The following is a 25,201-nucleotide window of genomic DNA, read 5'->3' as shown; positions in this document are numbered from 1 at the left end:
GCATTGACGCTATATTAATATGTAAGCCGCAAAGGATAGTTGGGAGGGGGTAAGAAAACATAATAATTCGTCTATAATTTATACACAATTGTAAATAAAATGTGTACAAGCATAATTTACACATAAACAAGACGACGCGCCACAAAAAAAAAAAAGCAAACCTGCACCATCATCACACGCGGATGCTGTTTTGGGTTGAGGACAAAGGGGACAGGGGGACAGGGGCACAAGGGCAAGCAAAACAGTTGTGGAGAAGGCAACGGTGCTGCGATTAGAATGCAGAGCGGCCAAGCAGAAGATGGGGCCAGACCGGGTGACTGAGAAGAAATTGATCAACGCTGTGGCGGGACATAAACTAAAAGCTTATTTAACATTAATTTCGCCACGAAAATCACACAGCAATTTTAAACATCAGTTACATGGCGCACCAGGGCAGCGAGAGACTCCGAGCAGCCAACCCCATTGGAAGCCGGCGCAACATGCGAAAATGTGCCCAAGAGAATCGTTCGCCTCTGCCTGTTCAGCTTCCCCTTTGATGCACAATTCGAGCAGCTCTTGTAATCTAAGCTGCCATTAAACAAAATACAAGAAAAACTTACGAAAACATATGCTACATATTACAGCCGATCCCAACTGAACCGAGACGGAGGCGAAGTGAAGCGGGACGAGCGACGATTCGCATCGCACAGTGACGGAAGTAAAGAAGCAGGTGCACAGTGGACACTGCAAGTTAATTTTTTAACATAAATATATTAATTTTTACTATCCATTTAAATACACTTTATAAATTGTACTTATAAAAAAAAGTGAATTTCCAATTTTGTTAAGAAACATAAATTTTTTTATTAAATTCAAAAGATATTTATTATTTTAAGATTGTTTAAAAAATTCTTAAATAATAAAATTGTTATGTATGTCCTAATTACAGCAAAATAATCAATTTTGTTATTATTTTTACTCTAATAATTTCTTGGTTTTCTTTCTGAATTTGCTCCATTGTAAAACGTAGCTGTTTGGCAGGTTGAAAGACTCAGATTGCTTTTAGTGGGAGAGCTTAGTTTGTAGCTCTGTACTGAGCAATTGCACCTGCCTGAGTCTCAGCCTCAGTTGCAGTCGCAGTTGCAGTCGCAGTCGTCGTCGTCGTCGTCCCAGTCTCAGGCTTTGCCTGAAACATTCTCTGAGCATGAGCCTGAGTCTGAGCCTGCTCTGTTTTGAACTGTGGCCATGTGCGGTGCCGCTACAAGCAGCATAGCCCAAGCCAGGTACAAAGATTTAGAGCGACATTAGAGCAGTCAATCCATCATGACTGAACATTACCATAAATTACACAGAAATAATTGATTATTACGAGTAGACAGAGCGACCAAAGACAGAGTCAAGGCGCACTTAAGATCCAACAAGACCCCAGTTCATACTGTTTGTGTGTGTGTGTGTTTGTGTGTGTAGTTATAGTTTGTATGCGTGTGTTTGTTGGGGGCAACTGCTGCTACGTTGCTCTACGCAGTTTGGCGAGCGCACCGATTTAGTTTAAATTACGTTGGGAAGATGCGCAATGGCCTGGTCAACAAGGCGTTCAAGTTTTGACCGTCTTCCGAGTCAGTCGGGCAATCAGCGTTCAGACTAAGCACTTTGAACCTAAACAAACTTGCTTGCTCTTTTGAGTTCTGCACACGCCTATCCAGCTGAGTAATTGTCGAGCCACAAAACCGCAAAGAACAGATTTTCCATTACATATTGTAAACAAATATTTGTAAGCGGAACGTGCAAAACTCCCCAAATTGAACGGAGTATTAAGTTAGACAAGTTGCTAGTTTTGTCTGCTAGAGATATTGACAGCTATTTTTGTATTGAAACGTCATTTACGCAACTATTAACTAATCCAACCAAAAAAGTGTTGCAAGTAAATTTTTGGAAAATAATTTTTTTGATCCAAATATAACAAGAAGTAACAGCTGCACTTATATCCCAACTATTCGAAATTTTATTTAGCATTTTTGTGATAACTTAAAAAAGACTGAAATTACAGTTTCGAAGAAATCTTATCTACTAATATTTTGAAAAATTAAATAATAAATTCTACTTTGTCTTGGTTTCACAGTCTATTTCTTAAATTTTTGTCAGGACTATTTGGATCACAAAAAAATCTTATCCTAAATTCCAGTAAAGTATATATTTTGATTAAAACAATGATTATATTAATAGTATGTAGTTTCATACTTTTTATTTATTTTCTAATTATTTAAATGAGCTAAAAGTAAAACTGCACAATCGAAACACTTGAAACTTTGTTGTGCCGCCTTTTGCTCTTATGGCTTTAAAATATTATAACGAGCTTGGGGGAATATCTTTGGTCAAATCAGAGACAAGGTTAACCAAGTTAAGTGTTAGACAGAGAGAGGGAGAGTATTTAATAGGGCTACTGTCGCTTGGATGATGCTTTGAATGATTGCAAGTGGCGATAATAGGCCAGGACAGTGTGCTGTCAGTACGTCAAGTGGAAATGAACGAGGCTTTATCGCGCTGACGCTTGAAGTTTATTACAGTGACATTTCAATTCTTCTGATTGGGATGATTCCGGTCCGGTACCGGGCCAACAATACCTGCTGCAGATCCGACCAGATGAGGCCAGGTTTGGCCCGATCACAAAGTCAACTCGCTCAAATCAATCTCTGCATTCAGATTTCTCTCTCTCTCTCTCTCTTTCACTCTATCTCTATCGTCTCTGGCTATGATTGTCGAAATTGATTGATCGTTGTATTTTTATTGAGTGATTGATATAAATGCTGTTTGGCAGCAATTGCAGAGCTTCAAGTGAGTACACAAAAGGAAACAATAGTTTCAATTACAATAGCCGCAACTAACTGGAGGGAATACTTTGGTTAAGAAATCTTTCCAGGCTTTTCTACTGCGGGCTATGAAACCATATTGAAAGCAGCGCTAAAAATATTATTAGGCATTGAAATATTGTGTTTCCAAGGTGTTCGCACGCCAACTTTACAAGTATAAGCCAAACTCTACCTACAACTTGAGCTCATTGCTGCCTTCAATGTTCTTATCAAGATGCTTTCAATGTGCCGTTTAGGATTTTCATTTGTAGCATTTAGTTGCGAGACGCTCTACAAAAAAAAAATAGTAATAATAAAAAAAAATTCACCAACCAACTCAACTTTTAAGCGCAATGTGAATTCGGATACGAATTCAGGTTGGGTCTGGAATCTAGCAACTGGACTGTATGTTGTTACTAAGTTACTATAGATCTGTTGGCTTCAACTCTTTACCACTCTACTCTACTACTCTCTGATGCTGCTTCTGCCACGTTGCCGGCACTCGTAAATTACAATAAATTATGTTGAAACTGATTATTCGACACAATTTATGAGGCCCTTTAAGTGGGCGTGTGCACTTTTATTTTATTGTGAATGATGATGTAAATGATGTTGGTAGGCGCATTTTCATATTGTTGTTGTATCTCTTGTTGCTGTTGTTGTTTCTTCATTCGTTGCACAAAATGAGAGACTCGGGTCGAGCTGTGGGTCGAGTTGAGCGCGGGTCAACTTTTGGGCGACAAGATGGGTGATGGGTTAATGAGAGAAGCCTCCTTTGAAGGCTATTAAATTATGGCTTAAACTGGCTGTGGCTTTTATACTCGTAAGGCAAGTGCGATAATTGTTAGCAGATAACACATCGAGACGGCTTTAATAAGTTGCCAGTTCATTAAATATAATATTTCAACTATTTAGTAAATGTAAAGTTATCTAAAAATCTACAATAAACATAATTTGTTGATTTAAGCCCATTAAAAAGAATATAAAATATTTAATAATAACTAGCTACTCGACGTAGCCAGGAATAAAACGTTTTAAGTAGGTTCAAGTACTTCACAGCTACTCCTTAAAATAAAAATAAATATATAAATGAAAACAAAAAAAAATCCTCTGAAAATGTGGGAGTGTGTTAACAACAACAACAAGAGCAACAAGCACCGAAAACCCTATCGGTAACGTCAAATCAGCGACTGCGTCGAAGCGCTACAACAGACTTATAAAGCACACATCATCATCATCATCAGCAGCATCAGCAGCTGCGGCATCATCAGCAGGCAATCGGGTTAAACAAGCAGGACAGGAGAAGCTGCAGCTATGTAGTTCCGAAGCCTTGGCATCGGCGTAGCAAAAATTTAATTAAGAAAATCAAGCCGAAAACTGCGTTGGGCGAGGAGCAGACGAGCGACGCCAACGACGACGACGACGACGACGCTCCAGCTTTCATATCTGATGGAAAAGCAAGAGCAGCGACAACAGCAACAACAGCAACAACAAGAAAAACAACAGCAACAACTGAAAACGAGCATTGCTAAAATTTGATGCTTTGCTTTGGCTCAGCGATTTGGATCAGTGCGACACAATGAGGACCACCACCAGGCTGTGTCGCAGACTCTGGCTACATGCGGGTGTTTGCTCTTGTCAACAGCAAAAACAACAACCACAACAACCACAACAACAACAACAGCAACAGCGAACGGATTTCAATGATTATTCATTGGGCATGGCGCATACTATAATCACACACACTTGTCTGCCACAAACAATTTCAGCAATTAGAATATCAAGCAATGCAGATCTTTGGCGTTGCAGCAATTGACATTGCCCAGATCACAGAATACAGCTTGCACACCCTCTTCTTTTATCTGTGTGTGCGTGTGTGTGTGTGTGTGTGTATGTGTGTCAGTTTGTGTGTGGTGCTTTAATGACAATTCTGTGGAACAACAACAAACAGACAAAAAACGCCCAGCACTTTGTGTGTGGCAGGCCAAATAAAAGACTTAGGACACAAACTTGGCAGTTAAATGAAAGACTTAGGACACAAACTTGCAAATTAAAGCACATTTATTTTACAGAACAGAAAGATGAAACTCTCAAACAGATTTCTGAAGCGTCTGCTCCGCCTGATTGATTACAACCGAGTCCGTTTGCTGTACACTCCACAGCGTCTTTTGTGCCTGGGAAAAAAAGTATCGTAATCATAATAATGATAATAAAAATGGAAAACTTCTAGACGCCATATAAATCAGAGCAAATATGAATTGCTGTTTTGTCTGTTCTCAGTGCTGACTGTTTATTTGTTTTGTTGCTGCATTACGTTGGCTTTTGTCAATTGCCAAAGACTTGGACCAAGCACAGTGTGGCAAAACAGTTAACTAAATGCGCAGAAATATTTTAACAAATATGTGAAATGCATACTGGAAATATTTTGAGGGATTTTAGCAAAGCATAATATTCAGAAGGTCGTTATAGTTGTGAATTTGCACTCTGATTTATTTTTGGCATTTTTGAATAATTTATTAGGTCTCTTTTTAAAGTTAGTTATGCGTAAAGTGGTTCCGAATTGTTTAAGACTAATTCATAAACATATGTAAAGTTAAAGACCGAAAATATATTATTCTTTACTTTTGGGATATGCATTAAAGAGTTTCTCAAGTCCCTCTTTTGTTCGCTTCAACAGTTACTGTAAGATCTTATTAGCCATCTTCTCGTATGTCTTACTATCGTTTTCTAATAGGCCAATTAGGATCAGTGTATGTATTTGAAGACGCTTACAATACTGATGGCAATTCGCTTTCCACTATCGAATATTCATTTAGCCAGTTTGGCACTTTCACCACTGTTCGAATGGTGCTGACTGCATTCATTGTTCCATTGCGCTTGTAACTCTGTCTGGGGCAGCCTTTGTGATCTGTGTTCTGTGTGCTGGAGTCTCTGCTGTAGCTAGCGACCAGAGCCGGCAGTCGTTGGCAACTGCCAGTTGTTGCTGTTGCATTGACTGTGGTTGTCGCCGCCACAGTTTTTTTTTTTTTTTTTTGGAGTGTCCATTGTCTGTGTGGGAAACTGGCGCGCTTGGCTTGTAAAAACTTCTGGCGAACAATGTAGTATCCGCATATCCACAGTCCGAAGTTTTCAATGCCAAATGGTTTATGCATCGCTGTATTACCAATCATAAGCATAAGGTATGAGCATAAGCATTTTGGACAATGAGCAAACGCCACATAAATTTACAAATGGCTAGTTAGGAGAGCGATATGCATATGCGGATAGTTTAACCCAGATACAAATGCACCAAGTACGAGTATTCGGAGTATCGGATCTGCTTGCAACAGACGCGTTGCATCTTTTGGTGCCAATCATTATATTTTAACAGCTTGTTTGCTCGCTTGTTTTACAAATTGAAATCGCCATCCACGCCGCGTCCAGAGTCAATGTTACAATAAATTTAAATAAACACAAGCGTTTTGCCAACTTGACTTCACCGGGAGATGTGTTTTTTTTTTTGTGTAGTTGTGAATGTAGATGTGGACGACGTTGCCGTTTGCATCCTGGCCTAATCGCTGCGTTTAATTTACTTAAATTATACTAATGATCTTGAGCGCTCCTCGGGGCCAGTTTGCCTTAGCAACTCTCAAGTCATTTGTTTAAGCTCGTTTGCAGGCGGCTCAATTGATTTGGCAAAAGCAGCCGCCAAAGAGCCGCCGACGACGTTGTCCAAACTGAAAGCCGAATGCCGAGCGCTGAACGCTGAACACTGAGTGCGAATGCGAGTGTTGAAATTGAGGGCTAACACCGGCGGACTGGTAGGTTGTGCGAATGTCGCTAGATATGGCCTGACATTTAGATGAAGTGTCTGTGAATCTGAGCTGGGTCTCTCCCTCTCTCTTTCGCTCACTATCTGTCTCTTTGGACAGAGCTCCAGCTGCGTTTTGCTCTTGCTAAATGTCGACGTTGTCGTTGTCTTTGCTGTTGCCGTTGCCGTTGTCGATGCCTTTGCCATTGCAGTTGGTCTGCAGGACGCCGTGTAATTCCATTCATAAACAAAACTTTAATTTTATTGCACATTCGAGTTGACACAGTCAGCAGTCAGCGGATCAGTTAGCATCTCTGGCCTGTGAAGGCGTTGGCCAATGAGTGTGGGTTTGCCCATTTCGAATACCCATGCAGGTTGCAATGGGTACTCACAACCGATTATTGTCGACTTCAAAATGGCTCAATTAGCTCTCGTAGTCCACTATTGACGGCAAGTCTGATGGCGGCGTCTTGACAAAGTTTATTTTACCTACTGAATTTTATTACTCAGAGCTTGCAACTATTTTTGGTATGTGAGTCTTGAATTCCCAGCTAAAACTTGACTGTATACGTTGATTATGCAAGTTGAACACGCTAATCTCCGCAAGGGGTATCCAAAAAGGTTACCAAGAACATAGTTCCCCACCAGGAGCTCAAGTGTCAGCTTAATAGTGCCAGTTGTCTAGTGAACTGAAGCTTAATCAGCTTACCAATGGCTGTGGACATTCACAAATAAAATTAACTTTCCATTTTAATATAAAAAGTAAGACTAAATAGACAAGTATTAAATGCCAGGACAATTTCAGTTACCACTTCACTTTCTTTTCTATTTAATTAATTTCTTTATTTCCACATTTAATTGGCCCCTTTAAAAGTCATGTACATTTTTTTCCACTCACTGCAAGCGACAGTCTTTAACAAATATATCGAAAAAAATCCAAAAATTCAATAAAATCAAATAAAATATAAATATATAAAATAAATACAATAAATAAATAAACCTGGGCCAAGCAACCAAGCCACACCATTTTCGCCATTGATACCCATGCGAACATTGTTAATTAATTAAAAAAGAAAAACTAATAGACGATTGCGTTGACAAGATAAAACGGCAAGCCAAAGTCAAGAAAACTGCGCACATGCCACACACAGTGATACACACACACTCACACAACATATACATAGACAAGATATAGCCAAATGCAATAAATTGTGACAAAAAGTCAGCTTAAATATATTGGCGAAGGCGTCAAGGCGTGACATTGACCCTCGATAAATAGTTAACGGCCTGGCCTGTGTTTCTAATTGTATTTTTTTGTATTTGTATTTGTGTGTGGCACAAATCAGAAAATGTTATCTTAACAGCACAAACAGCAGCAACCACAACAAACATTACATTTAAAAGTGCATAAAAATGCTTATTGGCTGGGCAAAATCAAGTTCGCTTTTTGTTTTTCTGCCAAGACGATAAAAAAAAACACTAAACAGCCAAAGTGAACATTTAAAAATACATAACCGAATATTAAAATTAAATGTATACCTCTTTTAAAGATAATTTAAGGAATAAACAACTATGGAAAGCTTTAACAAAAACATAAAAATCCAGAAAGCAAAATTATAGTTTTTTGATAATTTTTAAATTAAATTGCACTTAAGAAATAAAATTAAAATTTTTTTTTTTATATACAAACTTTGCATTTTTTGCTGCACAGTGTCATTAGACGGTCAGGGTCAAACTTAGCTTAACTTTATTGTTGTTGTTGCAGTTGCCATTGCCGTTGCCGTTGCAGTTGCAAGTGGCATGTTGGCAGCTGCAGCAACAATAGCAACAACAACAACAACAACAATATAGAACACAGCTGTGTCTTAGACAAGGCCCAAAAGCAAAATTATTACCAAGTTCTTTCTCATATTGTTGCTGAGTTTGCTTCTAGCGAGCACAATTTTATCGAGCAATTATTGGCAATAGCAGAAATATTTTTGATTTGCAATTTTCTCACGGCCCAGCAAATCAGAGAGAGAGAGAGAGCTGGTAAAAGGCTTTCACAAAATTGAGCAACCAATTGGTTTGTCAATGGCACAATTGAATCTTTCGAGCAGTTTCACAATTAGCCAGCAGCAGCTAAGCTTGGCAACAGTATCGACAGCAGCAGCAGCAGCAACATAGCTGACAACAACAACAGCAAGAACGGCAAGAAGAACAACAATGTGCAACGACAACATAGGCGCATACAAATGGTGTTAAAGCCTGAGCAGAAAATGTAATTTGTTTTCACACAACATAATCAACATGATAACCCCAGCCAAAACGTCTTTAGATTGAGTCTAATGATGATAAACGCTTTTACTGTGAGGTAACTACAGACTTCTGACACCGACGCAGAGGCAGACGCAGACGCAGACGAAGACACACAAGCGATGCCCACACTAATGTTTTGGGACCCGTAACCGTAGAGAGAGAGCCAACAACTGGCAACTGGCAACTTGCAACGGCAATAACAGCAACAACAGCAACAGCAACTGTGGCAACTGCATTGGCTGCATGGCCAATAATAAGTCAACATTCCAAGGCGTGTTAAGAGATGCTCGATTAAATGCCTCAATTGTGGCTCATATTGAACACCAAGCGAGCGGCGACCCAGCAACATCGACACCAACACACCACCTGTCTGCAAAACGCTCGAAGAAGAAGCAGCAGCAAACAGCACCGCCCCCACCAACGGTCAACTTTGAGCGCGTTGCACGCTGCATGTTGCCTGTTTGCCAGTTGCCAGTTGCCAGTTTGCCTCTTGGTATTGCCCGTTGCAAGTTGCCTGTTGCAAGTGTTGCCGTTGCCGTTGCCGTTGATGTTGCTGTTACTGCAGTGCTTGCCTGACTTTTAGCACTGTCGATCCTTGAATAATAACAACAACAACAACATCACTCCAAATGGGCGAAATCGTTTAGTGTCGTACCTAACTAAGAAAACGTATTTTCAATATCGAAATTATTATTATTAGCTGACAGCAAATCGCAGTTTTTCGACTGTTGCTGTTGTTGCCTGGCGTTGCCGGCGCATATTGTAATAAATGGACAGGCCAGTTATTGTATGCACTTTGTATATGATATGCGAGTACTAACCCAAAACTTACTGCACTCTACAATAGCCGAGCATTAACAACCGCCTGTTCGATTCGCGGTGGCATCAAAAATGGGAAACTCGTTGGTAACAAATCACAGCATATCAAAAACAAATAAACAGACTAGGGCAATATGTCTTTAAACGATTTAAGAAAATGTTAAACTTTAAAAATTGCTAAAAGTTATAGATAAGCAAGGACATTGCAATAATTATGAAATTATACACATATTTATATTTATAGGCAGAGTTATGAATATGAAATTTCAATTTCATAAATTTTTAAGTAATTTTTTATCACTTTTTTCTATAACCACGGTTTTTAAATAAATTAACAACAGTCACAAAAACTTGAAGGGTCGTTTGAAAACAGTTTCCATTGAGGTTTAAAGAGCAGCTTATTTATTATTTGACTCCGAATATAATCTAAATGATTATATAGATAAATAGTCGATTGCTATAATTTTAATCCATAAGTGTCTAGCAACTTAAAATATTGAAATTCGTAAGAAAAACAGACAACTTTTATGGTTTTCGATTAAAGCCAGTACAATGAAAAGAGCAATAACTGTTAATTTTTAGTAATATACACCAGAAAAGGAAATCATATTTTATTGTGATGGCAGAATTAATTAGAGAAACATAAAAAAAACTTTTAAGTTACAGATTTAGAATTGTTACACTTTTGTGTAAAGGCTACGATATATATATAATTTAATCTAAGCCAGTTGGTGCTTGGCAATTAAAATTACTGAAAATATTTAACTTGTCTTATTTATGTTTTACAAATTTCAATTAAGTTTGTAGTTCATTCAAGGTTTCATCATAACCAACTTAAGAGTAGCAGCAAGCAACCTCTGGCATCATTTTGTTGCTGTTGCTGTTGATGTTGCTGTTGTTGTTGCTGTCGTTGGCTTGCCATCTGCGACTGTTGGTCGGCTTCTAAAGGTGAGAAACTGGCCACATTGCTGGCGGGCAGCAATGCACCCCCCTTATATACACAGACACACACACACACACACACAAACAGACAAATACTTGCACACACCAAGACACACACTGGCATACATCGAGCGCAATTATATGCCATTTTATAAATACGAGTATTTTCAATAAATATGAGCATTTCTATATGAAATTTATGCACAAATAAGCAGGTGTTTAGTTGTGACGCTGCCAGCAGCAACAAATTGCGAAGATAGGGGCCCAAGAGACGAGTTTTCATACTGGCCATGGTTATGAGTTGTGGGTTGCGATGGGCTATGGGTTATGGCTGATGGTATATAGGCATAACTGAATGGCAATCCGTTACAGTTGTCGATCAGCTAACAAGGTAATTGTACAAATACAACAATGAAACACAACACAACAACAGCAACTACAACAACAAGAGCTGTGATAAGCAACACGTTACGAATATCAAATTACAGATCTTCCAATTAACTGACCAATAAGCGGCGTTGCTTTTAATTTGATAATAGTGCAAACTCACGCCCAATGGCAGCAACACAGTTGTCGGCTACAGTTGGCCACTTGGCCCAGCAACTTGTTGGCAACAACAGCAGCAACAACAACACGCAATGCTGCTTGCAACACGAAGGCAGGCAAAAACAATAGACGCATTTGTAAGACGCCCCAACGGGGGGCTAATAAACTCAAAAGCAGAACAATTGCTGGACCCTTTGGGACAGTAATATAGCTACGAATAGAATAGACAAATACACACAATAACGCACTTGAAGTGTTACACAACAATAAGATGACTTCCCATCAACTGGCCCATCATATTACCTAGAAATTTTTATACTTTTTTGTCTACAATTAAAATAACTAACAAGTATGTGTTCACAAAAAAAAATATATACATAGTATTGTAACTCAAAAAATAATCTTAAAGACTTAAGCTTAATAGAAAAATACATCGAAAATTTAAATGTCAATTTTGCGGAAGCTATTTTCAACAATAAATTTAATTTAATTTTTTTGACGATAAATCGAATCAGCTAAATTGATATTCATTAAAATTTACATCTCAACTCTAATTTGATTTAGAATCAAAATTTAAAATTTTAATTCTATTCTATCATTGTCATATATCATACTTGACAGTTTTTCAAAAACCCAAAAACTATCCTAACTTTGTTAAATCTTAACCGATTTTCTGGCGGAATGTCATTTTTTTCAATATATGACATTTAATTTGATTCACTCCATTTTTTCCTCTTGAGACATTTTTAATGAATCAATTACATGTTTTAATCTCTTATGTTCTTAATTTAAAATTTTATACGTTTAATTTAATTTGTTTCTAATTTTTTTTTAAATCTAAATAATAATATTTTCAATTGATTATAGTAAAATTAAATTTATTTTTATAAAATAAATATATCAAGAATTTGAAACCAGAAAAGTGAAAATGCTGCATACTCCTCGATATATTTTATTTATTTATTTATTTATTTATTTATTTATTTATTTATCTTATCAGTCATTAAATTGTTTTTATGATAAGTTAATTTTATTTACTATTGAAAATGTTTATAAAGAATAATTTAAAACAATTACACAAACATTTTATTTATCAGTAGATCAATTTTGTTATACTTGTAACCAAGTCCGGCAGTTAGATCGATTAGTGGTGAAATACCTATCAAAAGAGTCTCAATATACTATATGTACATAGGGAAATAAACTTCCTTTAGAGGCGAACCAAATAAAGTTTAGTAAGAAATTATTGAAAGCTTGGTATGAGCATTAAGTATGTACTTGCATATGAGCTAGGCAGAAGCACTTAGCATCAATCAAACACTAAACAGAGTTTAGAACGGCAGCAACTGAGTTGCCGGTTGACATATGAGCGGCAACAGCAGCAGCAACAGCAGAGCACAAGTTGAAGAAGCTGAAAGAAGAAAGCAAAATTTGCCGCCACACCAAGTGAAGTCGCAAGAACAGAGCGGCTACTACACAAGAACCAGGGAACGAGCCGCCGGCTGCCTAACAAGCGGCAGGAGTCGAACCAGAAACAGAAACAGAATCGAAACCAAAACCAAAACCAGAATCAGAATCAGAACCGAAAGCAATGAGAATTATGTAACAGTGTTGCTTGGTCTGCAAATTTGCAAGTCAAGTCCAAGGGATGTCACTGTTTGGATAGACAGTCGAGACAGCTGAGCAAAGCCGCCGCCGCCGAGCTGAACTTAATCTGTGAGCATGATTGTGCAATATTTGTTGAGTGGCCCCCGGAGTGAGCTTGCGTTGTCCTGGCAAGGTTGTTGTTATGGACGCACCAATGTTTGTTTGTGATGGTAAACATGCAGTTAAAACCGCTTAACCCCCAAACCATCCACCATTCACAGCGGTTCCATTTCGGTTGCAACCACCAAACACCAGACAATGATCTCGAGACGCGACAAATTGCTGCAGCAGCCCTGGGAGCAATTGCGGTATGCACAGCATCGCGAGAAAGTGATGTCCGCACGTCCGGCAATTGATACAAAGTCGCCACGCCAGCACGATCATGTCCAGCGCAAGTGGAAGAAGCAGCAGAACGAACGGGAACGCCAGCAGCAAATTGAACGTGAAAATCTCCGGCTGCTGCAGAAACTGGGTGACATCATGAGCAGCAAGCGTATGAATAATCTGTGGCTACAACCCAGACCCAAGTATGACAATCAATTAAGTAACAACAGCAACAGCAACTAACTCATATTCAACTCTCCACAGTTTCCTAAATCGAGAGAAACTATTTCCAACGCGTCCGTACTCCAGCCTACCACAGATTGTGACCGTTTACGGCGTGCCACCGCCAGGGCCATTGATCTATGGCATGCTGCCCAAGCCGACCGTTGTGGGCCGCTGTCCCACGTGCAGCGGCAATCCGGAACGCACTCAGGTTGCCATACCGGAGCAGCGCATGCCATGGGCGCTACCACGCAAATCCTCGAGCCGCAAGAGCCAGCAGTTGGAGCTGCAACAACGTTGCTATCACTGTGGCGGCGTCAAGAGTATGGAGCGCAAGCTTTTCGATGATTACTCCTTTGACTACGAATAACAATCCAACAGGCAAATTAAAACTATAAATTTATTTATCAAAAATAAATCATACTCTTATGCTTTGGGTATGTTAGGAGGCAGTGTGGCAAAAGTTAGAAAACCCGTATGACCGGGCAGCACTTGGGGATTACTTGAAGTTAAATACTTCTTCAGCTCCTTGGGTTCCTTTGTTTTACTGTCTTCGTTTGTGTTTGCTTCGACCTCTTTGGGCGCCTTGAGGAACTCCAGATCAATGACGGGCAATGTGCGGGTTTTAATCACGCTCTCCTGCTGCAGCACCTCCATGGAACAAATCTCATTGAAGCCCAACTTGGTTAAGACATTAATACACCGCTGCGACTGCTCAATGCAGGGCGAAAACGAACAAAAGCGACCGCCTGAAATAAACGAATTGTTAAAAGGTTCGATTGTAATATTATTTCGATTCAGCATGTAATTTGAAAATAAAAATGTAGGAAATCAATAATTCAATTAGGACATTAAAATTATGAGAAAAAAATAATTTTACTACGTTTTAAAAAGAATCATCAGAAAAACAACAAACATCGCACCATTTATAGTATTTAGAAATATCTACAATTAAGGAGTTTCAAAATATCATAAATATTATGCGAAATTTGTTTTACTATCCAAAATAATATTTAATTTTTAAAAATAGAATTCTCCCAACTTTTTTACTCTCAATGCCTTTCTCAGTATTTTAGACTAATAAAATTCTTTTTTTCTTTATTTTTCTTCTTACAATTATTTCAGAAAACTTTGGGTTTGAGGTAGTTTTACTTTGATTAAATCACCATTCGTCCCTTTTTTTATCACTATCAATAACTCTTTTTCCGACGTTTCATTTAAAATATGCATGTTAAATATTCAGCTTCTTTGCTATGTAATTATCGATATCGATACGAGTACAGCAGTGCGATGTAATCATCCTCACAGCAATCGAAAAGCGCAATGGTGCCGAGTTTAGTTGGCTCCACTAATGAGTGACAAACCTGGGCAGCGGACTGCCTGACCACGTCAACTGCCAAAAGCGGGCGCATTCAATGTCACACACAATGAAATGGCCAAGACAGAGAGACAACTGAGTGACCAAGCAACCAAGCAAGCAAGTCTTGATTGCTGTGCCTGCCTGCCGCAGTCGGCGACGCGACGCGCCAAAGGGCGCTGACAACTTGTTGTCAAGCGGTGACTGGGCAGTCGCATTTCACTTACCCGACAACTTCAACGCCTTGAATGCATGTGGCACTGCCAAATCCGGTGCGGGTAGATCCAAAAACACTGCATCTGCGACACCATCGAGTTCGCTGGTGAAACCCAAATTGCACACATCTCTGTGGTAGACCGTTACAAAGTCAGCGAGTCCGTGTCGCTTGAACTCGTCGCGCGCCTGATCCGCTCGAGCTTCGTGAAAGTCGAATGTGTGTAAGCGTCCAGTCGGTTTTAGCGCGCGCAGAAAATAGTGAGACAAGGAACCGGAGCCGGTGCCGGATTCAATAACCACAGCACCGGGACGCACCTCCAACTGATGCAGTATCATGCTTATATCAGGCGTATAAATAATTTGTGTACGATGAGGCAGTGTTTGTGTCCACAGTTCGGGATTTGGCTGCAGCACGTGCGCCCATCCCTTAGACAATTCCACCCGACTTCCATACTCCACGCCAATAATACCTGCCGGCAATACAAATTGAATTAAATTAACAGAATCTACAGTGGTAATCAAACCTCACAACTTACTTTGAACTTTAAGTGAACCGTAGGGTGTTTGAAAGATATGCACTATGGTTTCGCCCTTCTTGTTTACTATTGTGGGTACAGCTTCGATTGCGTGCATGGAATTCACACTTAGATAGAGGATGACTACGTCGCCCTGCTCAATGTGTGTCTTAGGCTTCAGGAAACTCATTGTTTTGTTTGTTGATGTCAGTTACTACGGGATGTCAGGATACGGCGGCCGGAACAAGAGACGCGTGGGCCAAGTAAAACCGCGAGCGGCACAGCTGATTTCCAAATATATTGTCAGTGCTGCCATCTTGCTTAAATAGTCAAGACGGGCTGGCAGGCTTGGTTCACGAATTAAAGCCTATTTTCGACAAAATTCTAGCAAAAAAAACTCTGCAATAATTTTCAAAGTTCTTGCTTCAAGATTAAGAAAAATACAAAAAAAATACAATTGGAAAATCTTACTAAATTTGAATATCGCACTTTAATTGCATAGAAAAGTTGCCAGGAAGGTTGAAATTATAGCTATTTTTCGGAGGCTTTCCAGCTATAAGCAGCTATTTTTTCCTCCCAAAAGTTGGCAGCACTGTTAGAGAGCAGCAGCCAACTTCACGTTGATTTGCTTCTTCTTTCCCTCTTTTGGTTTTTTAACTACAAGTATGTAAAGCTTGCTTTTTGTGAATTTGCCAAATAATCTAAGAACATCCGTAAAACGGCTAACGAATTATTGCAAATTTTACTACACAATGATTGACAATTAATTGTCGCATATTATCCCACCTTACTTATGTAAATCGCATTGTTTTTTCTGCTTATTTTATGCATCTTTGATGGGATCTTGTTACCTGAACTTTTGAATAAATAACATCTGTAATGTGAATTGGAAACAATCGGAAACAGCAGCCGCAACATGGTCCAGCGCTTGACTTTGAGGAGACGTCTGTCATACAACACCAGATCCAACAAGAGGCGCATGTAAGTTAACAGTGAGTCCAACTTTTGATATAATCTAATTGGATGTGTTTTTGTTTACAGTGTGCGTACTCCTGGCGGTCGTCTGGTGTACCAGTACGTGAAGAAGAACAAGACCGTGCCACGCTGCGGTCAGTGCAAGGAGAAGCTTAAGGGCATCACCCCATCCCGCCCCAGCGAGCGTCCCCGCATGTCCAAGCGCCACAAGACCGTGTCGCGCACATACGGTGGAGTCTTGTGCCACGGTTGCCTGCGTGAGCGCATTGTGCGCGCCTTCCTCATCGAGGAGCAGAAGATTGTCAAGGCGCTGAAGAGCCAGCGCGATGCGCTCGTCAAGCCCGTCAAGAAGGTGGAGAAGAAGCCAACCAAGGCGGCGGCTACCAAGAAGCCCGCTGGCAAGACCGGTGGCAAAACCGCTGTCAAAACTGCATCCAAGAAACCCGCACCCAAGGGCGTTGTCAAGTCCAAGAAGTAAATATGCTAAGGATATTCATTGAATTAAGAATTGGACGTGGAAGCATTTTGTAATAAAGAAAATACAAGTTGGAAACGTTATCATTAATTATTTCATTGGTGGGTGAAGGTGTTTAAATTGTGGTTCGTGTCGTTGCTAACTCAACAGCTGTTGACTTTTGCTAAACTGCCATTCACAGTGTGAGCAGACAAGCATGTGCGCCTGTTGTCAAAGAAATTAGTTGCTCGTCATAAAATAATTAATAATGCCACAGCAGGTCGCCGTCAGTAAAGCAAATGAATCGTAAGTGCAGTTTAGTAAGCTGGCTATTGTATTATCAAGTTGTAATTTCATTTGCAGCACATTAAGAGTGCCCTTTGACACTCCAAGGCACGCCGAAATTGCTTATCGCGTGCTCAGTGTGGATCAGGAACCGCGTCGCAACTTTGTTAGGAAAACGTTGAGCTTGGAGGAGGATGTGCTTGTGGTGCACTTCAGTGCTGACCAAGTGAAGAGTTTACGAACTGCAATCACCTCGTTCTTCGAGAGCCTGCTGCTCTGCCAGGACACCATTAAGCTGTTTGGAGGGGAAGAAGTCCCCAAAGATGCCGGAGCACAGTCCAGCTCCGACACCGCATAGAGCGATCTATGGATTTGCATTTTACATGCTCTTCACAGTGCTGTTCTTTATATACGTGGCGTGGGCTTATTTGCCCGTGGAACTGGAACTTCATTCGCATTTGCCGGACAAGTATTTTGCAGTATTTGTGCCGATACTGATTTTAGTGGGTGCCTCCTTCGCCTTCATCATCTATCCCGCCATCAACCTGTCGTTGACGCCCAACATTGATTCCATTTCATCAGTTGTTGATCTCAAATTGGTGCTGCCAAAGGAAACACAGTTCACCTCCTGGTCGCAGCTCGAATGTCAACGTCCAGAGCTTCCGGGTCATCGGAATACACCAATAGCACCTCCAATTCAATGTAATCTGTGCAAGATTACGCACAGACCCAAAACCCGATCGCCAATTCCACCACTTAGATTTTTAGACTTGCAAGAAGTAAACGCCACTTTTTATAACTAACAAATTGATTTGGATGTGGATTTTATTTATTCTACTTTCTACGCACAGTCGTCCAGCCATCCTCCGGCTCCACAAACTGTTCCGCCTGCTGTTTGCGGGTCTGGGAGCGGGTTACCCGCCCGCTACTGGTTGCAGCCTGCTCCTCCTCGCTCTCATCGCCATTCATGGCCTCGTCGCCATCATCCTCGTCCTCATCCATGTCTTCATCTGATGACGAGTCGCCTTCCACGGGTGTGTATGTGATCTTCACGTCGGGACGTAACCAATCCTTGCCCTGTGGCAGTTTGCTCAGCTCATTTTCAATCTGGGAATACTGGGACGCCAGTGCCATTTGTTTATAACGCAGCAAATTGCGGCAAATCTCTGGTATCGAGTGATCGTCGCATAGCGTATTGAATTCCTGATCCATGAGCTCCTCGATCACCTCCTGCAGCTCGCCCTGCGTTATGTTCTCGTTGCCCACGCAGTACTCAAAAGTGTACTCCATGATTTGTATGGCCACCTGACGAGTTGTTGTTGTTGTTAGGTTAGAAATTGAAACAGATGTGAAAGGAACACAGTCTCACCTGCTGGCCATTGCGTCCGCCCATGCCATGCTCAACAGCCAGACGTAAATTTTGCCAATTGTTGAAGATTTTCTCAACAATTAAGCGAAAATTCTTTTGAAATTCTGTTTGTTGTGTCGTCGTCGCTGCCATCGCGTGCAATGCCAGTGTTGAGCAATTGTTTTGTTTACTGTGCACGCTCTTGCCATTCACACATAATCGCGCCCAACAGCTGTTCCTTTTGTTTACTTGCAGACGCGCCAATAATTGCAGAGTAGTACAAAAAAAATTATGTCGGAAAGCGAAATTGTAGAACAGGATTTAAATGAGCGTGACTTGAGTGCTGAGGCTGCTTTAGCCAATGCCTATGAAGAGGATGACGACGATGAGGATGCAGAATCAATAACCGCACAAAAGGTAAACAATTAATTACATACCAAAATCAACTGCAACCTGTGGCGTTATCTTTGCTAAGGTTTTGGAAATACTGGAGACCGCTTGGACAAATGAAATTTATGCACCGGAATTACTGCAGCATCAGACGGACATGCTTGAATTGATGCTTTCACAGGTGGCACACATGGAGGAACAAATGAAGGATCTGGACAAGAACGACTTTCGCTTTGTGGTGCATCAAATGGAGCTGGAACGCATTCGCTATATTATGGCCAGTTACTTGAGATGCCGCCTGCAAAAGATCGAGACCTACACCCAGCACATACTCAATCAGGATGCGGCACATGATGCTGCTGACAAGCGATTGTCCCCGGAGGAGGCGAAATACGCCCAGGACATTGCCGGGCATGTGGATGAGTACTTCAACAAAGTGGCCACTCAGTATATGCCCAACCAGCAGCGTGGAGAAGCAGAGCAACGCATTGTCACACCCAATCTCATGAGCCATGTCTTTCTGAAAGCGAATATTGCAGGTACGTTTCCGATTGCTTAATGTGTTTTTTTTTAACTAAATTATTGCCCGTCTTTTGTCCAGTGTCTGGCGTTATCGTGGGAGTTGACGATGAGGAGGTGGATCTGACGCCTGGCTCTCAGCATATAATACCCTATCAGTTGGTGGCCGATTTAATTCAAAAAAATCAAGCGCAGCTCATTTAAACAACTCAATAAATACACACATTTTAAATTTATTCTAATACATATTTTAAGCGTTGTTGGCGCGAAATTCGCACAGCTGATTTACAAATGTAAATGCAGTGCTGACAACTTGTTTTAATAGTCGTTGCAACAATAAACGGGCTCGCAGGCTTGGTTCACGAATTTAAGCTCATTTGAAAAGATGTTAGCGCCACCTTCTGTTTGTTGCAGAAATATAAATACGCCACCTATATATTGGTACATTGTTGAACAGCTGGCGCATGACGATGACGTCACAACTTCCGTTTCCACTGGAAATAATTAGGTATACCCAGTTTACACACCTCCACGTTTCATCTGTTCACTCAGTTGTCAATGTGGCGCGCTTTTACGCGTATAGCAAAAACACTTGAGTCTTGTGGCCAAGGAGGAGCACTGCTGAGTCAGCAATTCCAACATTCCCATAATCAGTACAACGTTTGCAAAACTAATTACCTTAGCTTGCACAACCAAGCGCCGGTCGTAACACTCATAAACAACAACAACAACAACATGTCCAGCGAAAAGCCAAAGGTTGTTTTTGTATTAGGTGGCCCTGGGGCTGGAAAGGGAACGCAATGCTCAAAGATTGTGGAACGCTTTCAATTCACCCATTTATCCGCCGGAGATCTGCTGAGAGAGGAGCGGGCACGCGAGGGCTCCGAGTTTGGTCAGCTTATCGAGGATTACATACGCAATGGAAAAATTGTGCCCGTCGAGGTGACATGTTCCCTGCTGGAAAATGCCATGAAGAACTCCGGGAAATCGCGGTTTCTCATCGACGGCTTCCCACGCAACCAGGACAACTTGGATGGCTGGAATCGTCAAATGTCCGACAAGACGGAGATGCAGTTTGTGCTCTTCTTCGACTGCGCCGAAGATGTGTGTGTGCTGCGTTGCTTGGGACGCGGTCAGAGCGGATCCGGCAGATCCGATGACAACATGGACAGCTTAAAGAAGCGCATCCAGACTTACAACAACGACTCGATGCCCATCATTAAGTACTTTGAGAATGCCGGCCAGGTCAAGTCCATCGACGCCAGTCCGGATGCGGACAAGGTGTTCCAGGATGTGGAGCGTGTGTTTGTATCCCACGGCTTCCAGTGAAACTTACTCTCTTACTTAACTAGGTTCATTTTTCTGTGCATGCCTCTGTGTTTAATTGTAATTCTAATTGTATCCTCCTCCCCCCGTATCTGAATTATCTGAAATATATAGGCTTGTTAGCATAATTCAAAGTTTACACATTTCGTAAGGCGATTTTCATTTTCTTTTTGACGGGGGAAAAAAACAGGAATATCAAAGTGAATAACATTTTGTGTGTTACTTAAAAACAACAGTGGGCAGGAGACGGAAACGGTGCTAAACTAATCCTTGCGCAGCTTATCCAGACGCGCCTGCAAATCCGCGTCTGCATCGGACATGGGCGTGGAGCCACCACTACCACCAGCCGCACCTCCCCCCGCTCCACCACCTCCGCCAGCTGCAGCTGCTCCTCCGCCCACTCCGCCAGCTGCTACGGCCGTTGGTGTCTTCTGTGGTCCAACGCCGCCGGCAACGGACAGCGAGCCGGAGGCGGAGGGCAGATCTCCTAGTTGTTCGCCCAGCTGGAGGCCCAGTTCGTCCAGCACTTGGGAGACAACGGCATCGGTCTCCTCCTCGTCGCCCTCATCCTCCATGGCGTCGTCGATGGCGTCATTAATCATTTCCTCCTTCATGTCCATCATCTCTGACTGCCTTTCGAAATCCTGCAGGATCTTCTGTATTTGCGGGAGATTCAGCTGTCGGTTCATGTTCTGCATGGCCTTGGTGACACCTGAAAGAGCAGGAAAAGGATTAACAAAATGTGAATCTCCTCCAGACTCCATCTCCTCCCCTTGGACGCACCTTTCATGGCTTGGGCCATTGTGTTTTGAGATTTGAGCGTTTGTATTTTGAGGGAGACCGCTTGAATGTTTGCCTTCATGAGCATGAACTTCTTGGAATAGCGACGCGTTCGCACCAGATCCTTGGCCATGATCTTGACCGCATCCATTTGACCCTCCTTGGCCATTTTCTTGATGTCCGCAATGATTTTCTTCTCTTGTTGATCCATTTTCATGCGCTCTCGGTCCAAATCCCGCATCGCCTTGTTCAGGGCGCGCTGATTCTTGCGGAGCATCTCATCCGGCGAGATCTTCTTACCAAAGAGCCAATCCATTTTATCAAATTAATAACTATTTATTTACGCCCTGAGAACTGTTTTTGTATTGGAATGAAGTGCTTGAAAATTATTACTCATTTTTATGATGGTTGCCCATTCGGTAAGAGTTTCCGATCTGGCTCGATTTTTTGTACTTAAAAAAACAAGTACATTTCCGAAATTGGATTTTTTTTATTTTTGTACTTAATTTCGGATTTTTTATTTTCTAGAATTTTTTAAATTTTTGCATAATTTTTTTTAGAATTTTCTTGGTTAGAATTAAATTAGATAACTTCTCTTCTCGACGGCTGACGAACTTCAAACCTTTTTTCATATGTTAAGCTTAATTTTGTCTAATTTCTAAAGTTTAATTTTCGTCAAATTTATTAATTTTTTATTGAGTTTTTTGCATTTTAAAATTTGCATTTTTTGTCGGTGATGGCAGGCTTTGGTCGTCAGTGTTGAGACGGCTGTGCCCGGGGGGGTGCCAGCTCTGGTGTGGAAGACTACCACCAGGTGCAAAGGCTGCCACCCTACAAAATTTCCCGATCTGGCAGCTTGTACCATTTTAGTCAAATTGAAAATTTGGTTGCACCCAAGAAACTTCACCTTAATTTTCGCAGATTTTTGTGTTTAATTTTGTGAATAATGAAGGAATTCGACGATATTAATTTTAGCGTTGACAAATGTAAGCTCTACTTAATGTGTATGTGGCCACATGTAAATAAAACATTTTACTACACTCCCGCACAGATACAAAGGAACTGACACGGGAATGTGTAGGTGGGAGTGATTTACAACAACGCAAGAAGGAAATAGAGGCGTACAATGAACAGACGTCGGCAACTCTCAAGCAAACCTGCAAAAAGAACTATATGCAGTTCATACAGACAGCTAAGGAGATATCACGTAGGTGACAAACCATATTTTCCACTCAAAGCTCATCTCAACAATCCAATTACAATATATATGTAGATCTGGAGTCGGAAATGTATCAGCTGTCGCATATTCTTATCGAGCAACGTAACATTTTGGCCACCATGACAGATGGCAAGGCGAGCAGTCACTTAAAGGCGGACAGCATTGAGGCGGAGACGGGAAGTGCAGTTACTGAGGATGTGGAGAACAGTCATGCGACAAGAGCTGTCAAGGAAATGGTGCAGGGATTTAATGGCAATCTCGAGGGCAAGACATTCCTCAATGAGGGAGCCCTTATCGAGCTGGATGGCAATGACTACCGTCCAATACAGCGTGTCTTTTTCTTTCTCTTTAACGATGTGCTCATTGTGTGCAAAGTCAAGCATGATAAGTATGAAGCTACATTCCACACCTAATATATAAATATTAACACCTATGTTTTAACAGACGCCTGGAGTTTCTCACGGAATACGATCCCAAGAAGATAGCTGTGATAAACATTAAGGATTTGGATGGCGTCAAGAATGCCATTAACATCATAACGCCGGACGGTTCCAAGATTTATCAGAGCATAACAGCTGCTGGAAAAAGTGAGTGGATTGAAAAGTTGGAAGAAGCGTTTCGCTTCGATCAACAAAAGAAAACAAAGAAGGGACAAGCTCCACAGCCACCAGGAAGAGCCAAACAGCAACAACAACAGACCCCATCGAAAGGTGCTACGCCTGAGAAGGTGCCGGCACAGAGTCCCAGTGACGCACAGCCTAAATCACTCGAGGATGAAACACCCGAGTGGCTGAGCACTGCCAGTGAGGAACTTCAAACATTGGTGGCACAACGTCACTTCGAGGACGCCCAATTGCAGATTAAGCGTACCCAGGATTACCTTCGCCTTGCCGAGAACAAAAAGAGGTTGCCTTTGATAGAAGCGATTGAGAGCAAAGTGAAACTGCAGGAACAAAAGCTAACCAATGTGCTTATCCAAGAACTTTCCAACAGTCACCATCGCAATTTACAGATTGCACTACGCGCCGCTCAACGACCACTCAAGATACTTGTGGAAATGGGTCGCTCCCGACAGGCTAGTGCCACCTTGCTCAAGGTGTGCACGGTTAGCCTGCGCGTGGCACAACGTGAGGCCCGCCGGAACAATGCTGAAATCTCGGAGCTATTCTTTTGCGATCTTGCCCAGGTGGCATGCGATTTTCTCAGTGCCTTTGAACAGCAGCCGGCATGCGTCAGTGGTGAGTACATCTGTCAATTTATCATCTAAGCGAGCGATTCTATAAGTCTATTAAACCTCTTACAGCCCTCGTCGTGTGGTGCAATGCAGAGTTGCAGTACTTTGCCAGCCAGCTGATTAAACACTATCTGACGAAAGGCACATCTTTGGAGTCTGTGGCCAAGTGCGTAGAGCGCGTGCGCAAACCCGCGACTAAGCTAACCGAGATTGGTCTGGACATAAGCTACCATTTGGAGGGTCTGCTGCGCACAACGCTGGAGGCATTAATTGAAGAGTCCAAGCAGCGTCTGCTGGACGCAGTGGGACGTACCGAGGAGAGCTGGCAGCCGTATAATCTGCAAACTAAATCGAATTTAAAGCGACTTCTGCACGAACTAGACTCATTGGGCATTGATATGCGCGTCCAGACCACGGGCGATACTTGGCTGAATCTGACACAATCGACGCTAGTCTTTGTTAGACAATTTCTCCAACTGACCGAGTACTGCGGCTGTCTGGCCAAAGGTGAAGCGCTGATGCAGAGTCTGGAACAGCTGCTGCGGGATCTCTTTTTGGCACAGCATGCTCTGAAGCCACCCAGCGACATGGCCGTAGATGTGAGTTGAACCATTGCTTACATTTAACACTCTATAATGCTGATAAAACATTTAAATTTGCAGCCCAACTTTGTGATGAAGAACAAAATCTTTCTGGTGGACAATCTTCTGCCCATTGCCATCGATAAGTTCCGTCAGATATCGGGTCGTCAGTGCGAGGCTCTTCGCGAACTGCATACGAAGCTAACGCGACAACAGGGCGCTCCAGTTCCTCGACAGCGCAGTGTCTATACGACAGATGTGTTTTAGATAAACATAATGTACTTTGATTACATATATAATTTTTTATTTTTCTTTTTCGTTTTGCTTCAATTATTTATAATATAATTATATACATATATAACCACAATAATAATAATATTTGTAAAATTAAAAATCGAAGCGTGTGCTGCACTCTATTCTCTGTTTGCTTATTACAATTTTCGCTGGGCGCGAGATGTGCCCACATTCTATATATAATATATATATTTATATATATATATATACGATTCATTTCTATATAAACTAATGTGTAAACAAGTTTTCTTTTTGTTTTACTTTATCATTTTGTTTTTTGTTTTGTGGTTCCTGT

The 25,201-nt window shown here is 41.4% G+C and overlaps 10 protein-coding genes across 10 annotated transcripts; 7 read left to right on the top strand and 3 right to left on the bottom strand.

The window, feature by feature from the left end:
- The first annotated feature begins 13,125 nt into the window (after positions 1 to 13,125).
- Positions 13,126 to 13,820, top strand: LOC117790349. Its single transcript, XM_034629777.1, has 2 exons — positions 13,126 to 13,394; positions 13,456 to 13,820. The coding sequence occupies exons 1-2, from the start codon at positions 13,126 to 13,128 to the stop codon at positions 13,781 to 13,783; spliced, it is 597 nt and encodes a 198-aa protein (XP_034485668.1). The 3' UTR covers positions 13,784 to 13,820.
- Positions 13,802 to 15,806, bottom strand: LOC117790348 (tRNA (adenine(58)-N(1))-methyltransferase catalytic subunit TRMT61A). Its single transcript, XM_034629776.1, has 3 exons — positions 15,523 to 15,806; positions 14,998 to 15,456; positions 13,802 to 14,162 (listed from the first exon to the last, which is right to left on the bottom strand). The coding sequence occupies exons 1-3, from the start codon at positions 15,689 to 15,691 to the stop codon at positions 13,840 to 13,842; spliced, it is 951 nt and encodes a 316-aa protein (XP_034485667.1). The 5' UTR covers positions 15,692 to 15,806; the 3' UTR covers positions 13,802 to 13,839.
- A 340-nt stretch (positions 15,807 to 16,146) lies between these two features.
- On the top strand, positions 16,147 to 17,034 carry LOC117790881 (60S ribosomal protein L34). The gene is made up of 3 exons (XM_034630489.1): positions 16,147 to 16,164; positions 16,408 to 16,482; positions 16,543 to 17,034. Exons 2-3 carry the CDS (start codon positions 16,418 to 16,420, stop codon positions 16,952 to 16,954), a joined length of 477 nt encoding a protein of 158 aa, XP_034486380.1. The 5' UTR covers positions 16,147 to 16,164; positions 16,408 to 16,417; the 3' UTR covers positions 16,955 to 17,034.
- Positions 17,035 to 17,115: 81 nt separating this feature from the next.
- On the top strand, positions 17,116 to 17,687 carry LOC117789410. The gene is made up of 2 exons (XM_034628425.1): positions 17,116 to 17,236; positions 17,294 to 17,687. The coding sequence occupies exons 1-2, from the start codon at positions 17,199 to 17,201 to the stop codon at positions 17,571 to 17,573; spliced, it is 318 nt and encodes a 105-aa protein (XP_034484316.1). The 5' UTR covers positions 17,116 to 17,198; the 3' UTR covers positions 17,574 to 17,687.
- LOC117789409 (phosphatidylinositol N-acetylglucosaminyltransferase subunit P) lies at positions 17,516 to 18,022 on the top strand. The gene has a single exon (XM_034628424.1). The coding sequence runs from the start codon at positions 17,539 to 17,541 to the stop codon at positions 18,016 to 18,018; it is 480 nt and encodes a 159-aa protein (XP_034484315.1). The 5' UTR covers positions 17,516 to 17,538; the 3' UTR covers positions 18,019 to 18,022.
- On the bottom strand, positions 18,006 to 18,743 carry LOC117789408. Its single transcript, XM_034628423.1, has 2 exons — positions 18,585 to 18,743; positions 18,006 to 18,520 (listed from the first exon to the last, which is right to left on the bottom strand). Exons 1-2 carry the CDS (start codon positions 18,714 to 18,716, stop codon positions 18,050 to 18,052), a joined length of 603 nt encoding a protein of 200 aa, XP_034484314.1. The 5' UTR covers positions 18,717 to 18,743; the 3' UTR covers positions 18,006 to 18,049.
- Positions 18,744 to 18,802: 59 nt separating this feature from the next.
- On the top strand, positions 18,803 to 19,708 carry LOC117789406 (DNA replication complex GINS protein SLD5). Its single transcript, XM_034628422.1, has 3 exons — positions 18,803 to 18,980; positions 19,039 to 19,492; positions 19,555 to 19,708. Exons 1-3 carry the CDS (start codon positions 18,855 to 18,857, stop codon positions 19,674 to 19,676), a joined length of 702 nt encoding a protein of 233 aa, XP_034484313.1. The 5' UTR covers positions 18,803 to 18,854; the 3' UTR covers positions 19,677 to 19,708.
- A 290-nt stretch (positions 19,709 to 19,998) lies between these two features.
- LOC117789404 (UMP-CMP kinase) lies at positions 19,999 to 20,937 on the top strand. Its single transcript, XM_034628420.1, has one exon. The coding sequence runs from the start codon at positions 20,031 to 20,033 to the stop codon at positions 20,799 to 20,801; it is 771 nt and encodes a 256-aa protein (XP_034484311.1). The 5' UTR covers positions 19,999 to 20,030; the 3' UTR covers positions 20,802 to 20,937.
- LOC117789405 (charged multivesicular body protein 2a) lies at positions 20,934 to 21,967 on the bottom strand. The gene is made up of 2 exons (XM_034628421.1): positions 21,582 to 21,967; positions 20,934 to 21,510 (listed from the first exon to the last, which is right to left on the bottom strand). Exons 1-2 carry the CDS (start codon positions 21,892 to 21,894, stop codon positions 21,062 to 21,064), a joined length of 762 nt encoding a protein of 253 aa, XP_034484312.1. The 5' UTR covers positions 21,895 to 21,967; the 3' UTR covers positions 20,934 to 21,061.
- A 508-nt stretch (positions 21,968 to 22,475) lies between these two features.
- LOC117789578 (exocyst complex component 8) lies at positions 22,476 to 24,904 on the top strand. Its single transcript, XM_034628620.1, has 6 exons — positions 22,476 to 22,564; positions 22,630 to 22,785; positions 22,852 to 23,185; positions 23,242 to 24,035; positions 24,101 to 24,630; positions 24,694 to 24,904. The coding sequence occupies exons 1-6, from the start codon at positions 22,525 to 22,527 to the stop codon at positions 24,877 to 24,879; spliced, it is 2,040 nt and encodes a 679-aa protein (XP_034484511.1). The 5' UTR covers positions 22,476 to 22,524; the 3' UTR covers positions 24,880 to 24,904.
- Positions 24,905 to 25,201: the final 297 nt, after the last annotated feature.

Source organism: Drosophila innubila (assembly GCF_004354385.1).
Source record: "Drosophila innubila isolate TH190305 chromosome 3R unlocalized genomic scaffold, UK_Dinn_1.0 2_E_3R, whole genome shotgun sequence".
NCBI classification, from domain to species: Eukaryota; Metazoa; Arthropoda; class Insecta; order Diptera; family Drosophilidae; genus Drosophila; species Drosophila innubila.
The sequence above is the reverse complement of the archived record's forward strand: the minus strand, read 5'-3'. Positions and strand labels throughout refer to the sequence as shown.